At 35.5% G+C, this 18,969-nt stretch overlaps 1 protein-coding gene across 3 annotated transcripts in view; it reads right to left on the reverse strand.

Moving 5' to 3' along the window:
• The window catches only part of SMCHD1 (structural maintenance of chromosomes flexible hinge domain containing 1), an 84,551-nt gene that overhangs the window by 39,612 nt on the left and 25,970 nt on the right, over nt 1-18,969 (reverse strand). For 2 of the 3 annotated variants that reach the window (XM_086740686.1, XM_086740687.1), the window contains exons 8-22: nt 17,433-17,599; nt 15,065-15,158; nt 14,592-14,802; nt 13,644-13,761; nt 13,359-13,542; nt 12,648-12,845; nt 12,132-12,245; nt 11,585-11,691; nt 11,227-11,309; nt 10,962-11,075; nt 9,926-10,003; nt 9,717-9,836; nt 3,285-3,429; nt 2,961-3,057; nt 1,487-1,559 (exon numbers count right to left, since the gene is read on the reverse strand). In XM_086740686.1, coding sequence (XP_086596812.1) covers nt 1,487-1,559; nt 2,961-3,057; nt 3,285-3,429; nt 9,717-9,836; nt 9,926-10,003; nt 10,962-11,075; nt 11,227-11,309; nt 11,585-11,691; nt 12,132-12,245; nt 12,648-12,845; nt 13,359-13,542; nt 13,644-13,761; nt 14,592-14,802; nt 15,065-15,158; nt 17,433-17,599 — 1,903 coding nt within the window. The remainder of the gene's footprint in view (nt 1-1,486; nt 1,560-2,960; nt 3,058-3,284; nt 3,430-9,716; nt 9,837-9,925; nt 10,004-10,961; nt 11,076-11,226; nt 11,310-11,584; nt 11,692-12,131; nt 12,246-12,647; nt 12,846-13,358; nt 13,543-13,643; nt 13,762-14,591; nt 14,803-15,064; nt 15,159-17,432; nt 17,600-18,969) is intronic. The other variant, XM_086740688.1, reaches the window with a different exon arrangement.

Below are 18,969 nucleotides of genomic sequence, written 5' to 3' on the forward strand. Positions count from 1 at the left end.
TGGAGCTTTCTCCTGACATGTTAAAACCAAAGATATTAATGTTGAGTTATCTGATCAATCATGATGTGCAGCAATTTAATTGCCAAAGTCACCATAGCTACAACTTGTATGCAAAGAAAAGAAAAAGAAAATTTTGTTGGCATTACTTGGACAGTAAAGTGAAGCTATTCAAGTAAGTCTGCTCCCTAGAACATATAATTATTTTATCAGTCTTAAAAAAGAGAAGGAAGTAATAGATTACTACTAAAAGGCAAGTTCTGAAGGAACAAAGGTGGCTATTTTTTAGAAACATCCTTTATGCATCATTCATTAAAACTTCCATTTCAAACTCACTGGCTGAAGAACAGGAAAGACTGAAATAGTTTTATTCACTCCTCAAAAAAAAAAAACAAACAGCTTTAAAAGCCAAGGTTAAGTCTAATAAGAAGAAAGGAGGTAGTGAAGCATCTCTATACTGCCAAAAGCAAAAGATTCTAACAAAGAATGAAGTTGCCTTCAGTACAAGGTAAATAACTGAGCAATACAACACAATCTGTCTCAAGTCAGATTATTCCATCCCATTTTCTATATGAAGCCATAACTCCTCAAAAGATAAAGAATAATGGAATAAACTGTGCACTGTTGGTCTAACAAAACTTGAAGTACAGAATTTCTCTGCAAAATGAGATGGGAAAGCCTAAAGTTTGTTCTGGGAGGCCAAAAATCAGCCTTCAAACTATACTTTATCTCCCAAATCCAGAAAAACCCAGGTAACAAGGGACAACAAGTATCATATAAGGGAATCCTTAGGAACCAGATATCCACAAAACATAGAATTCTGATAAGGGGAGTGGATTTACAAACTTCTATGTTCCTCTCTTGCATTATCATAAAGTCAATATGTAACACTAGAAATTTCGGACACAATACCAACTGCTAAAGCATCCTCCCTCTGCTGGGGTAAGAAATTGAATGAGCACTTATTCACTGGTTGAACGGGGCTCTGAGCAACCTGATCTAGTTGGAGATGTCCCTGCTCCTTGCAGGAAGGTTGGACTACATGACCTTTAAAGGTCCCTTCCAACCTTAACGATTCTATGATTCTATGATTCACAAGATGTTTTCTACAGGGAGAAAAATCAACACAGATTAGTACAGGTTAAAGGGCTTAACGCTGAAGAAAACTGAGAAGATAAAAAATTCATTCATTTAATGGTGCCAGGTTAAAATAATTTAAAAGAGAAGTGAAAAATCAGCCTCAAGTAAGCAAATTCCTAGAATAAAGCTGCTAGAATAATGGATGAGATTGAGCTGTGAGTTTAATGTTACTCCTGCCAAGAATGACAAGCCCTTAGATTGATTTAGTTTCAGTCATCACTTGGATGAGCTAGAATATCCTTTTTTATGCCTCACAAAATGTTTTGCTTTCTTTGGAGAAGAAACACTTCATTAATAGTTTCAGAATACAGTGCAACAGAAATTCACTAAATATTTTAAGGATACTTACCAGGCTGCAATCTTATTTTAAAGATTTGTGTATCTTCTTTCAAACCAGGAAGAGTAACCTTCAGATTAAAGTTCTAATGAAAAGAACATTTTAAATATTAACCTTAAACAAAATCAGATCATATATTATCTCACATGTTCATATCAATTTATATATAAGTAAATTTCAGAAGTCTATTCAAGTTTTCTTGCACCGCTACATAAATCAAGACTTTTTTCCTGTACTAAAATCTGTCTTTTTCATGTTGTTATTCCCAGAGACATTAATTCCAGGATTAGCATGTTAAACTATACAGTTCTGAAACCATTAAAGCCAGCTATCATAACTTGTGGTTTCTTGCTTAGAGGCTTGTTTTAGTGGGGAAAAAAAACATATAAATTAAAAATAGTAGTTTTAAAGAAAGGGTAAGTTCTGTGTTCATTATTCTGTAGCAAATAGCCTGAAGCAAGGCACCACAATTACTATCCATCTCATCATTGAATAAGGCCATAAGAAAAACAACTGCTGTAGAACTGCATCACTAAAACTGATTTTCACATTAAAATCAGAGAATGAAGCAGTCTAATCAAGAACCTTAAAAAGCTCTAACTTTAAAAAACTAGTTGCACTGCAGATAAGTGAATTTCATATTTTATATATTTGATATTGGAGAATATTTAGTTGCAAGTCATGAATTGTCATTTTTACACATTCAGAAATGCTGCCTCTGGAAAGGTTTAATTTCATAATCCTGGCTCACGACCTTCCCACGCCTGACAGTCTACTCCTTGTAGACTGCATGAAAACAATCGGGCAAGTCTTTAGTTTGCTGTGTAAGAGAAGCAGAAAATGCAATGAGGCCTGGGCAGGTGCATCACAACTTCAGTCATACCAAACATATGAGCTCCCCAGCTGATGGCTGGCCACATAGGTGCATGAAAACTCTCTAGCTCTGACCAGTCAGCCAACCATACTGATCTGTCTGCAAGCCAAGCAGCACATAGCAGCTGGAGCCCCATTAAACCAAACTGTGAATCACGAGAAAATGGGAAGGCAAAATACACTAAAGCAACATATTAGGGAACTAAAAAGAAAATAAAAAGGAAAAGAAGGGAAAAATAATGTAGGAAGTAAAAACATAGGAAATCAGTATAGCTGATAGTTGTTTAATGTAAGTTGAATTCTTCAGTAGATCATTCAATCAAGCTTTGTATTAATGCACTAAATAGTCCTATGCTTCTCTTCTTTTAGTTTCAACCCCTTTTCTGCAATACTCATTTTTTACTTAATACTATCTTAACAGTGCACTATTTTCTGCCTCTAATTAAGAGCTGTAAGAGATCATTTGAAAATATCCCAAGAAATACCTGTAGTCATTACTGTAGATCAAACTTAAATAACACTATGTCACATCCATTTTACTTTTTTCTTTCTTTTTTTTTTTTTTTTTTTTTTAAAAAAAATATGTTACTTTATGTTTAACTTTAGTACCTACCTTGCCCTGGCAATTATTTATGCAGCCTCTAGCAGTCACACCCTTAATGATGGACTTTGCTCCTGCAGTTATTTCTCCATACTGCAATGTCAACCCACTAGAAAAATACACAGAAAACAAAACAGACTCAATTTATAAATAAACACAATGTTTTAATATACAAGATACTTTCAGATATTTTTATGGAAATAAAAGCAAAAATGATACTTTTCACCTAAATTAAGTATCTATTATATCACTCCAACAAAACCCAGAGAATTACTATATTGTCACATGAAGCAAGAACAAATAATAATAATAAAAAAAAAGAGATAGTTGAATTACCTAGCTTCAAGAATTGGCTTAATGCTAGTTGTCAACTGTGTTACATGACCAAATTCATCCTGCAGTTCCAAAGGAATATTAAAAGGCACTCCAATGCGGAAAGGAAGATCCAAAACACCCACTGAAAATTTCTCTGGTTTGCCCTCTAAAAGAAAAGAAGACATTTTTAGAAGTAATTATGTGTGTTCATTGGCTTTTTCTTAATTGAGGCTACAATTAATTCAACTGGTTTTCAGCCTCAAAGTAAACAGGCTGTTCAGAATACTGTTGTAACCAAAATCACGGTTTATTGACTAATCTTCTTTTTTTAAATTTACACTAATATAAAAACAATAGTTACAATAACAGTAGACTACAGTATAAGAAACATAACAGGACAGTCAAAACTTCCAAAGTACTTAGAACATCAACACAGCACCTGAAAGTGGACAAGTTCCCTGTAGACAGCTGTTCTTAAACATTTAATTGCTTTAATTCTGTTAAAATAAAATCATTCATGTAACAAAGTATTTTTGTTCTACAACCACCCCAAATTTGAAAGATAAACATGAGCAATGATGAGGACTTCAAAAAGAAATCTGGCCCTGTTAGACTGCCTCCAATTAGGCACTAAAAAATGAGACCAAACAGAGCAGTACAAGAGGGAGCTGTAAATCACAGTAATGTTTTGTGGAATAAAACTGTCTTGGCCAAGTGGCCTTTGAAATAAGGATACAGTGCTGAGCTAAATGATAGATAAATATCCTATCAAATTATTTTGGACTCAAATTAACGAGTACTTCCACTACCTACAGGTATCATTATCAGGGAGCTTCTTTTGCACAAGAGATGTGAAAATCATAGGGAGAAGGGAAAACGTTACCTTGTTACAAGAATAAAAACACCTCGATCTTACAGTGTTTACAATTTTATTTACAAGTGACTGATAAAACTGTAAAATGATCTGAGAAAATAACAGTAAAAGAAGTTCTGCTCTGTCAAAGTGATTAACTACCAAATGAATATATCTGAATTAAAATCACACAACTTATATATTTGGCTTAGGAAGTTCAGTTTTAACTGGCATTACCATTATAAAATGATTTTTTAGCTTACCAAGAACTATACACACTGAGTGACAACATGCTGTTAGAGAAATAAAATAATTTCTCAGACAAAAAAAAGTTGTTGATTTCAATTTAGATTTTAATTCTTCTTTTCTAGATTTTTAGAATCTATACACATAAAAGGTCACACCAATGCTATTATTTTGGAATAACCAGTGTGAGGATTTATGGGTGCCTTTGAGACAACACAAAACATTGCAAAAATAAAGACTTGAAATATTCACTTTTCAAGAATGAAAGTATTAAAAATATCATATTATCTTCTGACTAGATAAAAAAAAGCAGCAACAGATAGTAAAAGTTGTTTTTGGCACCCCTTGTGTTAAAAGTACAAAACTATTAGTTCACTGGATTTTTAGAGTATATATTCCTTTTCAAGGAGATTTGTTCATTTCAGTTGTTACGGCTGAAGGACCCTTTAATTGAAGACTGCCATGCTGGGGAAAGCCACAATGCTATTTGAAAAAATTTTAAAAATACAGAATGCAACTTTGCAACTTTTAAGATTCTCTTTTTGCTTTGATAAAAAGAGATAAAGAAGGAACAGATAAGTTTCATTTACGTATTTGTTTAGAGAAAGATTTTTTTTTTTTCCCCCTTCTTTTCTTGGAACTTCACAGAAGTATCTTGAGACTTCAATGCCAGGTTTTCGGACATATGTTTAAATAATTACTCTTTTCAAGTAATGCCAAACATTTTTTTTCTGTATTATCATACAACAATATCCCTTTCTATTCTGCCAGTAATACTTTTGCAGAAGCTTTTAGAAGAATACGCTAAAAAGAACTCTTTTCTGCATAAAGGTTTTGCACTCAAAGCCTCTAGCTTCGTGAAAAAAACAGGTTACTGAAAACATCTATTTTTTCTTAATCTTCTGGAAACAGATGTTAGCTCTATCTCTCGAACTTGTGAAAAAAATATCAATTTTAATATTAAATGCAAAGGAAGTAGTATTTTTTGTCTTCTCCTCTCCCCGTCCTCCTTGTAGATAAAGCTCACAGAACAGTTGAGGCTGGTAGGGTTCTCTGGAGATCATCTTGTCCAATGCCCCTGGCTCAAGCAGGGCCGCATAGAGCCAGTTGTCCAGGAACTTGTTCAGACAGCTTCTGAATATCCCCAAGAATGCAGATGCCACAACCTCTTGCACAACCTGTGCCAGTATTCTGTTATCCTCTCAGAGAAAAAGTGTTTCCTGATGTTCGGAGAGAATCTTCTGTGTTTCAGTGTGCACCCATGCCTCTGGTCCTTTCACTGGGCACCACTGAATAGAGTCTAGCTCCATCTTCTTTACATCCTCCCCTTTAGGTATTTATTGGTAAGATCCCCATCTTCTCTTCTCCACATGGAGCAGCCCCAGCTCTCCTAGCCTTTCTTCATACGAGTGATGCTCCAGTCCATCATCTTCATGGCCCTTTGCTGGACTCTCTCCAGTATGTCCATGTCTCTGTGCTGTAATGTAATATTCCCAGAACTGGACACAGAACTCCAGTTGTGGCCTCATCAGTGCCAAGTAGAGAGGAAGGATCATGTCGCTCAGCCTGTTGGCAACACTCCTCCTAATGCAGCCCAAGATGCTGTTGCCCTTCTTTGCAGTAAGGGCACACTGCCAGCTCATGTTCACCCTGTTGTCCATCAGGACCCCCAGCCCCTTTTCTAAAAAGCTGCTTTCCAGCCTGTTCTGGTGCATGGGGTTCTTCTTCCCGAGGTGCAGGCCTCTGCACTTCTTCTTGTTGAATTTCATGAGGTTCCTGTCAGTCCACTTCTCCAGCCTGTTAAGGTCCCTCTGGATGGCAGCACAACTCTGGTGTATCAGCCACTCTTCCTAGTTTTGTGTCATCAGGAGACTTGCTGAAGGTATGCTCTGCCCCATAATCCAGATCATTAATGAAGACGTTGAACAGGATCAGACCTAGTACTGACGCTACTGACCCCTGTGGTAACCACTGTCTGAGCCCAGCCATTCTGCCAGTTGTCAATCCACCTCACTGTCTGCTCATCCAGCCCATACTTAATTAGCTTCTCTATTAGGAAACTATTGGACACAGTGCTGAAAGCCTTACTGAAGTCTAGGTAGACAACATTTACTGCTTACTCCTCATCTACCAAGCTAGTAATTTCATCATAGAAGGTGAATCCATGCTAACTACTCCTGATTATGATCTTGTCCTTCATGTGCCTGGAAATGGTTTCCGGGATTAGTTGTTCCATCACCTTCCCAGTGATCGAGACACAGCTGACTGGCCTGTAGTTCCATGGGTCTTCCTTCTTGCCCTTTTTGAAGATAGGAGTGGCATTTGCTTCCCTCCAATCATCAGGCTTTTCTCCCAACTGCCATGATTGTTCAATTACTGAGAGTGGCCTCACAAGGACATCAGCCACCTCTCTCTGCCTCATGTGTGCACCCCATCATGGCCCACAGACTTATGTATAACCATTTTGCTTAGGTATTCCCTGACATGATCCTCTTCTACCAAGGGTTTATCTTCCTTGCTCCAGACCTTCCACTGGTCTCTGGGGCCCGGGATTCCTGAAGGTCCATCTTGCTAGTAAACACTGAGGCAAAGGTGTTTAATATTTCAGTCTTTTCCAAGTCCTCTGTCCACTCCCTCATTCAACAGTGGATCCATGTTTACCCTAGTTGTTCTTCTGTCACCTGTATATTTACAGAAGCCCATCTTGTTGCCTTTGATATCTCTTGCCAGGGATTCCAGTTTCAATTCCAACTGGACTTTGGCTTTCCTAACTCCATCCCTGCAGGCTTGGATACTGCCTGTTTTTCTCCCAGGTTACCTGTTCTCGCTTCCACCTTTGCCAGGAGCTCCTTCTGCAGGCCTCCTAGCATTTTTGCCTGACTTCATATTCATTGGGATGGACTGGACTTGAGTTTGAAGGAGATGATCTGTGAATATTAACCAGCTTTCTTGGGCCTCCTTTCCATCCAGGGCCTTATCCCATTGAGCTCCACCAGGCAGATATAGAGGCCAAAGTCTTCTCTTCTGAAGTCCAGGGCTGTGAGCTTCTTTTTTGTGCTCCTTCTTCCTTTAGGATCCTAAACTCTACTATCTCATGGGGACACACCGGCCAAGGCTGCCTTCAATCTTCACATCCCCTATGAGCTCCTCCTTGTTTGTCAGTAAGAGGTCCAGCAAAGCACCTCTTCTTGTTGGTTCCTCTTATCACTTGAGCCAGGAAGTTATCATTGATGCACTCCAGGAAGCTCCTGGATTGTTCATACCCTGCTGTACTGTCCCTCCAGCAGATATGGGGTTGGTTGAAGTACCCCACAAAGACCAGGGTCTGCAAACATGATGCTGCTTCTGGTTCTCTATAGAAGGGCTCATTCAATTATTCTTCTTGGTCAAGCGCCTATAGTAGTCATCCACTACAGTGTCATCCATAGTGATTTATTCTTTAATCTTCACTCAGCAGATCTCACTTGATCATCACCTATCCCCAGGCAGAGCTCCACGCATTCCAGCTGTCCTCTTACATAAACAGTAACTTCATCTACTTGTCTTCCTAGTCTGTCTTTCCTGAAGAGTCCGTATCCATTGCAACATTCCAGTTATGTGAGCCATCCCACCATATCACCATGATTCTAGACAGATCATAGCCTTGCTGTCCTTAACTCATCATGTTTATTTCCCATGCTGCACGCACTAGTGTACATGCAGTTCAGAGAGGCACCAAAGCATGCTGATTTCCCAGGAGGGGTTTTGGGGATTTCTCCATAATGGCGCCTTACAGGAACTTCCTTAAACACATGCAAATGCTGGAAGTGAGGCTGAAGCGGGCTCATTTTTGTTGATTTTGTGATTTTTCTGTCATATCACTTCAGGCCCTTTACTTCTCAACCACGTCCATCGCTGCCTCAGAGGGCTGCTCACAGAGTAACTCTCTTCCTCCTGCTTAATTTTGGCTTGGTTTTTGCCACTTCAGAAAAAGGCAGAGTCACACCATGGCAAAAGGGCCGAACAAAACTTACCTTTTGAACTGGAGACTGAGAGCCAGAGATGAAGAGAAAATCTATTTTTTTAATGTATGTAGGTTACAATTTCTTTATTACTATATACAAGCACATTTACATAAAAGAATGAGTCTCGGTGATAATCCGTAGTGTGCGTGTATTTTTGCAAATTAATTTAATCAGTATATAACTACAGATTTTCTTTAAGATGAACTACGATGTGGAGAATCAAAAGTACTTTTTTTTTTTTCAAATGCTACGAAATCCCATTTACAGATAATATATTACTCCTTTATAATTTAACATTGTGTTTATAATTGTGTTTCATATTTCTGGACAGAAAGAGCAACTTCAAACTAGTCTACAGCTTTACCCTTTTTCATAAATATATGCCTATTTTCTCTGGACTGAAATATTTTCAGTAAAAAGAAATAAAATTTATTCAGAGAAAGGCTTGTAAACAAAAACTAACCAGCCACTAACAGATAAATACACACAAATAAATTAGGAAATAAAATTACCAACTTAGAGAATGAGAGAAACAGGACTAGCAAGGCTGTACCAGAAACATGATGTAATTGTACACTGTATATCTTACAGTCTTCAACAGTATCGTTAAATTGCAATACATTGATTTCCTTGTGAAGATATGATCAGTCACATTTTATTTTAGGCCACATACATACACACCAGAGTGTATGGCAAGAGAGAATAACATCAGACATATTTAACAGTATTATTTCTATTCTGGTATTCCAGTAAGTTTGTTATATCAGTTAATCCAAAGATACACATCCATATATAACTGAATGAGAACTTAATTTTACATAGGATTCTTCTTTTAATTTAAAGAAAAAAAAACCAAACCAAACCAAACCAAAAAAAACCACAAAAAACCAAACCACAACTTAAATCTCAACATGCATATTTTAAATGCATAACCTATTTTTGAATGAGTTCCTCTGTGGTTTATGCATGAAAGCTGGCCTAATGAATACTAGTTTTATGAAAGAATATTAATGCCAATGGCATGAGAGAAAAGGGCTATTCTAACTAAGTAAAAGTTTATTAGGCACATTTAGGAAAGTTCACATCAGGGAAAAGCTTTTGATTCCATCAACACTTTGCTATACAGTCAGTTTTACAAAAAAGTAAAGCTAACACATTACAGGCAAGATCAAAACTTATTAGACAAAAAAAAAAAATATTTTTTCCTGAAAATACTTCATATTTGACATGCAAATGCTACTTTTTAGTGCTGAAAATTACCTCTCAACTAAAATAGGAATAATTTTGATATACAATGAATCAAACAGAACACTAAAAGTAGAAGAAAATTGGCATAACTGGAATTCTTACCTATAATAGTAAATTTAAATGTTTTAGATGGTAAAGGCCTTCCTGCATAAGTGTCTGCATTACTTTCATTCAATACTACTTGCAGTTTCAAGGTGTAGTTCCCAAGTTTCTGAAGATTTTCTAAACAGAAATACAAACACAATTAGAAAGGAAAAAAAAAAAAAAGTAAAACTAAAAATAAACTGAAAATATTGCATATGTGGACTTACCCATTTTTTTAAACCAGTACGGCCATTTGCCTCCATGCTGACTGATATGGGAAATTATTTCTTTATTCCCAGTAGATGCTGAAAAATGAACAATTAGCTACACGTATTTAGATTTTACATAATAATTCCTCATTTTTCCAAGCATTTCTATCACTCCTTATTAAGTATTACTATCACTTCTAAATCTAATAAATATAAACTCAGCTTCACAACTAATCAGGCTGATCACAGCTAAAAAAAAATGAATTCCCTACCTAATCCCATTTTAATTAAAAATTGCTAGCCTCAGACACATTAAACTGAAAGCAGCATTAAGACACATCCAAAAAGAGAACACACTGAAACTCTGAGGCAGTTTTTTAGTGCTTGGTTCTACAAAGAAAGATAAATACAGGAATAAGATTTATTGTTTGAAACTTCAAGAGGCATTAATATATATTTTTTAAAATACAATTTAGAATAGATACAGAATGTGACTGTAATAAGACTACATAGAATAAAAAGAAATGCTCCTTTTATCCCCACTGGACCCTTTGACTTTATCATTCTGTCAACGCTAATTCAAATCCTAATTTTGCACTGAACCTTGTATAAGGCTGCCCAGTAACAGACCAGATAAGAAATTTCTCATAGCTCAACTCTCCTGGCAGTTGACAATATATTTTGCTAGGTAATCTGCTCTTCAAAAGAGAAGAAAAACTTTTTCTACATTATATTTGCTGTTGGCCTTCATATGGGTGTAACCACATTAGTACAAATGAGAGCATTATATTGTAAGAAAGACTAGAGGTTTGAGTTTAACAGGTATGCTATGTCCCAGCTGTCACTTACAGGACTTATTCATTGTTCTGGTGAAGAACAGGGGGATTACACTAGTAATTTCTCAATTGACAAGAAACAAAAGTTAAAATAAGAAGCAGTAAAACCAGTTATAAGTACAAATTTCCATCAAAATGGTCAGGAGACACAAAAGGTTTGAATATAGACTTTTCAATTTAAAAATAAAGACTCAAGTTAAATATACTGAAATACTTACAATGTAAAATAACTTTGAGTTCAACAAGAAGTTTCTTTGAACCTCCGTGGCTTGTACCTGGAAGTTTTTGCATTGCTTCCCCTTTTTTGTTCAAAATTTCTATTCTTAACGCTCCTGTATTTAAAAGGAAAAATGATGGATTTTTAAAATACACTGTGTATTATAAGTGATTGGAGATTTCTGTATACTTGTTTTTAACAAGAGTGTACAATATATTTTTAAATTGACATTTTACTTTTTAGTATTTGAAAGAAAAAAAATATACCTATTGGTGTACCAGCAAATCTTGTTTCATTTGGTAACAACTCATCTCCTTCAGGCCACGTTACTGATAATTTGTCAGGAAGTCTAGTGAAAAAGAATGAACAAACAGTTTTTCTGTGAGTTAAAAATCAGAGTAATTTATCTTCAGTAGAATATACATTAAACTATTTTTTGGGGGGGAAAAAAAAAGCCCGGAACTATTTCTTCTTGGCTTAGTTCTAGGGTTTTTTTGTTTCTACTGAAACAGCTGACTGCTTTCCCATTTGGGAATAAAAAAACCCTTATTTTTTTGTTCCTAAAGAAATACTAAAACTGTTATTAGGAACTCCAAAAGTAAATAATTACGATTTAAAGCTCACCTTGCCATTTCATCCTCTATGTATTTTTTAACAGCTTTGTCAGACACTGTCCTGTCAAGTTTTGAGATTGGAATAGTTTTCGTTTCAGCATACAATGCCTGAGGTTCCTGAAAAAAAAAAAAATTAAGTGCAGTTACAAACAGAGAAAAAAACCTCTCTATCAAGGGACAATACAAGTCAACATAGACATAATGCAATATGCTAACAAATACTACCTGATGACACCACAAGACACTCTTCTAACATTTGCTGAAGTCACAAGAGTTAAGAATGGATGCACAATACACTATTGATACCAATCGTGATACTCTGTTTCATATGCAAATTTAAATAGATCAAATTGTCGCTCATGAATAATAATTTAAATATATTTACATTAAAACTAATGTAACTAAGTAGTTTGATTATTTCTAAATTGCCGAATCTCAAAAAAAATCTTAATTTTCAACAGTTATTAAAAAATTTTTTAAGTAAGTGTGACCCCGCATTACGTTTAAAGATTCCGTAAGTCTACTAGGTGTGTGAATCCTTTTTATATTTGTCTCACCAAAGCAATTTGAACTTCTCCTCCAGTGGCAAATATATCCCCATCATGCTCTCCATACAAAAAAAATTTCTCAATACTTCCATAGAATATTGGAAGAGTCTTAATAGTCTTCACCTATAAAGAAAAGACAACAATTAACATTAACACATTACTTCTGCATCTAATAGGGGTAACAGTTTTAAAATACAGGGAGGTAAATTTAGATTAGATATTAGCAAAAAATTTTTTACACTGAGGATTGTAGAACACCGGAACAGGCTGCCCAGAGAGGTGGTGGAAGCCCCATCCCTGGAAATGTTCAAGGCCAGGTTGGATGAGGCTCTGAGCAACGTGATCTAGTCAGGGATGTCCCTGCTCCTTGCAGGGGGGGTTGGACTAGATGACCTTTGAAGGTCCCTTCCAACCCAAACCATTCTATGATTCTATGAAATGTATAGTATTTGTCTTTTACAGGGTTCAAATGCTCTATTACAAAACAAACAAACAAACCCCCACATCAGTGAGCAACTAACTTACCAGCTGTCCAGTTTTGTATGTTTTCCCATCCCATTCTATTGCAGAATACATTGTCCAAGGGCTCTGCATTCTTTTGGATGGTAAATCAGTACGTGTAGTTATTCCTTTAAAGACTGTGAATTTTATCTGTTTGTCATATTTTTCATGACAGTCTTTGAGCCACAAAGCAAATTCTCTGTCAATTTTCATTCGCTGCTCCTACGAAGAGATTACAAAATAAACACATGTAATTAATGTATTATAAAATTTAAATCTGACAACTTCATAAGTATGAACTGTTATAAGAATATAGCAATATTGTACTCAAAAAAAAAAAAAAAAAAAAAAAAAGGATGCTTCAGCTTGGAAACATTACAAAATTCTATGAAAGATACACTTTAAGCCAGAGAAAATGTTTCCCCCCAGCACCCATATTCCTTTATGAAGAGGGTCTTTCCACAAAATCTGTCATATAACAACTAGATGTAGTCACTGTTTTAAGAAAATAAAAAGACTAAATCTTACTTTTTTCAGATTTAAAGAGTCAGCTTTACTGCTCGCTAAAACTGAGAAGTGTCTGCTACAAAGTCCTGCAAAAGTGCCCAAGGTAGAAGTTCTTCAGAAACAGGGCAATATTCTCTGACATGAACAAATGAGCAATGAGTAAAGGTTTCTGTATCACATGCATTAAACTTTGCCAAGAAAAAATACTTAACAGAATAAAGTTATTACCTGTCCATTGAAGATTCTCGTGAACAGAGTATTCTTATCTTTTAGCTTCAACTCCAGATCCATGAAAGTGAGTTTGTTTGTGCTGACCTGGAACTTATCATTGGTAAATAATGCACCAGAAATTCTGTTGTAGCATTCAATTGGTGCCAATCCTCTCTTCTTTGGAGGAGCACACCAGTCAAAACTTAACCAAAAGGAGAAAGACATTAAAACCCTTCTTTATAAAGAGAGGTCTATGTTACAGAAACAGACTGGTTTACAGTGTAGAAACAGACTAACACTTACTCTTCCACAGTTGTGTATGGTATTAATCTTCCATTCCAAAAACATTCAAAAATAGGTCTTTTTCCTCTGGCACCCTTTTCTACTATAATGCAGTCATCATCATCATCATCACTTAATTCTTGATTAAAAAGAAGACAGTTTCCATGAATAAATCTCTTTAAAAAACTAATATAATATCAGTCTAAATTAAGGATTATCTATACTTATTAAGTTAGGCACAGCAGCAGTACACATGAGATCAAGCTAGGTATATACAATATTAGGATTTTTTTTTTTCTGTTTAAGAAATATCAAGCAGAAAAACTCAAGGAAAAATTTTAAACAGGGATTGAATAATATTACCAAATGTATCAAATTTGCAGATTTAAAATTTGAATAAATATTACTTTTTCCTCTTAGTTTCAGCATATGTTCTTCTAATATAATGAAATTTTGTCACAATTAAACTTAAGATTTGTTTTGTAAAAAAAAAAAAAAATCACAAACAAATTATTTTAAAAACCTAGCATCTGAAAATTCATCAAGGCTGGATTAAACAAATTTTAAATTAAGGACTTAGACTATATATTATCCTCTGTGGTATTCCAATTATTAGAATATCTTGAATTAATAAACTGCTGGTGTTTCATTACTTTCTTGGAGCAAAGATCTAACAGCTGGGAAAGTGGAAACGTTTCAAATCAGACTGCATTCTGTAAGAGTTATAGTTTGACATTAAATGGCCTTATGTCAAAGATCAGGTTTACATGAATGAGTTTAGTACAACAGCCAATTTGTTCACAGGATTTGTTATCCAAAAGGATGTGAACTTTTCTGGTCTGCCACAACTCAAATTAGATAACAATTTACACTTTAATTTAAATTGTTCTAGTTCGTATTTCATTAAACCATTTAAAGTAGTTGGATTGTCTGTAACAGGACTGATAAGGTGCAAAACATTTCACTTACTTGATGGAAAACATGGATCATCAGGGTATGTTTCTTTATCGTACAGGAAGGGATGATATCGGATGACGCCTTCCACTACACCTTCTCCTTCAACATGTGCCTTAAACTCAAAATTATCTGCTGCAGTATTTATATACAATGTCTGCATATCATCTTTGATCTCCCTAAGATTGACAATCTTCGGTACTTTTCCTTTTTCGAACATTGAAATCTGGAAAAAAAATATAAGTTGATTTTCCTTAGACCAAAAAACCTACAGTAATTATAATTTGTGACATTTAGCTTAACTGTTAGCAAAATGAATTAGTTCCTATGCTGCAATAATAAATAGTATTACCTTTTAAAAATTAAATTACATACATATCTCAAAATGCTGCTGTAGTTCAAAATGCGTGATTAAAGAGAAATAGGCGCAATATTAAATAAGTTACTATCAAAGAGGAATTTTGACTAGTAAGTATAAAATCTCTTACCTGAATGTCGATGTTGTTGAAAGGGCTTATGTCTTTTGTTGCAGCATTAGTTTCATTTCCTTTTGGTCCATGGATATAATAGTGATAGATATGTCTGAAATACATTTTGAATGCAAAATAAATCTCAAAGTGACATTAAAAACCTGCACATTATAGTTTTCAAAAACGTAAATAAACATGTATTTTTACTAAAATATGACTGTTTCATTTCATTGTTATAAATCAACTCTATGACAACAAGTATATCTGGTACAGAAGATCTACTAAAGGGAGTGAGTGACTCCTTTTCACTCCCTTCAACTCTCACCTCCTTCAAGCACAATCATATTAGGATCAATTTTTTGATAAAATAATAAAAAACATTACAAATTGGAAAATAATACCTAAGTGGAAAAAAATTATTATTCTTACATGGCTACAGATCCTTTACAGCACAATGCAAACTAATAAAACTACTGTAATTTGTTCTGCACTCTGGAGATTAAAAAGAACTAGAGCCAAAAACCTTTCCACACACTGTTTCTGATATGAATTTTGTATTGATCACCTAATAGTAATAGAAATATTTAACAAACAATCACTATCTTTAAGTTATTTACAAAAAAATAAAGATAACCCATTTGAATAAGGGAGCAGTTATGGATGTGATGTGCATATCAGAAATAATTTTTCTATTTGTAAACATTGTTTTTGAAAGGCACTTGTGCTCATTTGAGAAACTCCAAAAAATCCACATGGTCAGACAGATTAGTTATTTTCATAGAAATACAAAGTTTGAGAAAACTGAGGAAGTTAACGCCATTCACTTCCACTTTTCAGCAAGCTAGCTAGTTCTTCCAAATTCAAAAACCAAGTCCTTAAATCTCAGGGTGGTGGTTTGCAGAAAAATGAGATTATACAAGTCAATGGGACTGAATGCATGAAGGAAGTTAAATGCACCTGCAAGTGTTTATCATTGCTTTGCTTCTGACATCCACTGCACTAAATGTACCTCAAGGAGAAATCTTGGTTCCCAGACAAAAGCTCCTCATGCTCTCATTGCTCAGGACTTTAGAGCGGACTGGTATGTCTGAACTGCCTGGCATTTTGTCTGCATTTCTTCCAGGCTTCAAAAGGTGCTCTCACAGGCTTAAGACATAATTATTTTGGGGGTTCATCGCTCCTCCCTCCACTTCAAAGCATCCAAACAATATGAGGGCTGTGCTGTAGCCCATTAAAGCAGAATGAAACTGGTATCATGTATGTGTGGCAAAAGGCATGGCAGAAGGGTACATAGAGGTGTTTGAGGGGGAAAAAGGCCATTACAGCTGAAAGAGTGATGCAGGATTGTGTAGCAATGGGAAATAAAATCTGGTTTTACAGTAATAGCTACAGGGCATATACTTGAACAATCGCACCCGGGTTTCATTTCAAATGGAGGCAGTTCTTTCACTTCAAGAGATCGCTGAAATGAACTAACACACACCTAAGTGTGGGTGTTCACCAAAGAAGCACTTAGAAGCTAATGAGGGACCTAAGTTATCTGTCAATGTAGATGTACCTCTGCATTTTCACAAGGTTAAAAAGGGTTTCAGTCACAAGTTCTTACATGCAGCAATGAATGTTTCATATAATAAGGTATTACCTAATTCTTATATTAATCTTCATATTAAGTATCATCTATTACTATTAGTTTACAAGTAACACAAAAATAAAATTATAGCTTGAAAATCAAGTTCTACGGTTGGTCAGATTTCTGAACTATGAAGCCATTGCCCAATTTTGTTTACATCCAGAGATAGATTCTTCATCTTAACAGATAACCCCACACAATTCACAGGTGTAACAGACTTCCACATCTCCAACTTCTGCAGGCCCACTGATGACACTGCTATAGTATTAATTGGACAGTATCAGATATCTGTCTCCCTCTCAAACTGGGACGAAGCAGCAGCTTCTTTAAAAACAAAACAACACAACCAAAAAAACTAAACACAAAGCTAGATATCAAGGTTAGAAGCACAGCTGTGACAATAATAACTTATCAAGTTACTAATAATTAGATATCTAATTATTACATTAATAATATAACTATTAAATGAATTAGGTTATTAATAATGCAACTGGATAATTATGTATCTATTGAGTCATACAGAAACTGATGTTTGTACACATCTTTGTTTGGATAGGGACCACCATTCAGTTGTGATAGCTTCTGTAAAGTCAGTTAGTTGGGAAGACTAATTGTGGCATCAACAAAATACGTATCAATAACCTTAACAGCACTAAAGCCAATGACTAAGTACAAAAATGAAGTAAATCATAATTATCTGACTAAAAATAATAATTAGTCCACTTTTAAATAAAATCTTTTAAATCACAAACTTACGCCAGCTGCCTTGTCCAAAGATGAAAGTAATTTTTCAAGTACTGCATATGATCTGGTTGTACACCTGTAATGACAACTGCTGTGAAACTCTCTTTATCCCTTTCTTCTAATATTAGATTATGAAGAAATCTTTCATCATCACTTGTTATGTGAGTAGAGTCAGATGGCTATAAAAAGAGTAAAATAATAAGAGCAGGAATGTAAACTGAATTTCTGAACTCCCATCAGCTTTGAAAGGGATTAAAAAACAGAACAAGAAAATACAGAACTCGTGATGCTAAGTATCATAAGAATTAACACTTAAAATAAAAGTTTCCGAATTAAAGTCAACAAACTGAGAACCCGACATCCTTGATCCAGTTCATTTTCAATTCACTTTCATCACAGCATTTGAAGTGTTCAGTCTAGAAATGCATTTAATCATGTTCAATGTGGCACTGTACGATACCTATGTTCTCACCCATGAAATCGAACTATTATGTGTAGAAGACAGAAGTCTTCTTTAAGAAAATCAAGCCAGAAAACCAAAAAGCTTTTAAAGGGATAGGTTGCTTTCTATAGCAGAAACTGAAGTGGAAGAAACACGCTTTTGCTGTGAAAGAGAAAGGGAGAATCCTCAGTTCCAGCTGTAATATCCAGTAGTCTCACAGAAAGTGAAGTTCCTGATTCCAGAAAATTCTGATTGTCTTCTCCTGGATGAATGCACTCTACTCTTATGACAGGAGGTTTCCAGGCTGCATAGAAACACAGCGGTTGATGCCATATTTCATGATGGACCAGTGGGGTAATCCTTTACATTTGGTGCATCCAGAAAAGAAGCTATTTTTAATATAAAGACTGTGATCCTTACAGCAATTGCAAACAACTGGTAAAACTGAGAAGATATGTTTTTCCATGCTGTAGTAAGCGCAGCCTCATGCCTTGCCTTGCAGGAAAACAGGCAAAAAGGAAATACATCCCCAAGTCTTGAGAGGATACAACTCCTACCTAACTGCGGGTGGTGAAATATGTTAGTTGAGGGTGTTCTGTAAAGACTTACTTTCCCCAGGGAATCAAAGACCTCTCCTTAACCAAAAGGATAATTTAACCAGTTGTGGGAACTTTCATAAAAAAATAGTGCAATTCTTCAATTGTTTTCTTCTGCCCACAGCATAGCCTCTTAAAGCTAACAGTCATGCTGACTCATCCAAGCAAGGGGCTGTTTCTACACTAGTGATGCGATCACAGAAAATAAAGAAAAGCTGGAGCTGCTTGGTCCTCACCTCTATGATTTGACCAATGACCTAGAAGCTGCACATCGATGTTGAACAAGAGCTATCCCGTTCAATTTACAGAGTGAAAGTATCTCTGAAATGCTGTTCCCAAGTTGCCTTCCCACTACAGATGACAAACTACCACGGCACTTTCCCCCACATTCCTAGCATCCATCTCAACTAGAAAAGTACTATTTACTTGTTGGAGATATTAAATGGTCCAGGGAAGAGAGTGCAGTAGACAAGTGCCTATTATCCATCAATAAAAGATTGGCTGGGGTGCC

The sequence above is a fragment of the Chlamydotis macqueenii genome, chromosome 2 (genome assembly GCF_036417535.1).
Source record: "Chlamydotis macqueenii isolate bChlMac1 chromosome 2, bChlMac1.mat, whole genome shotgun sequence".
Taxonomy (NCBI): Eukaryota; Metazoa; Chordata; class Aves; order Otidiformes; family Otididae; genus Chlamydotis; species Chlamydotis macqueenii.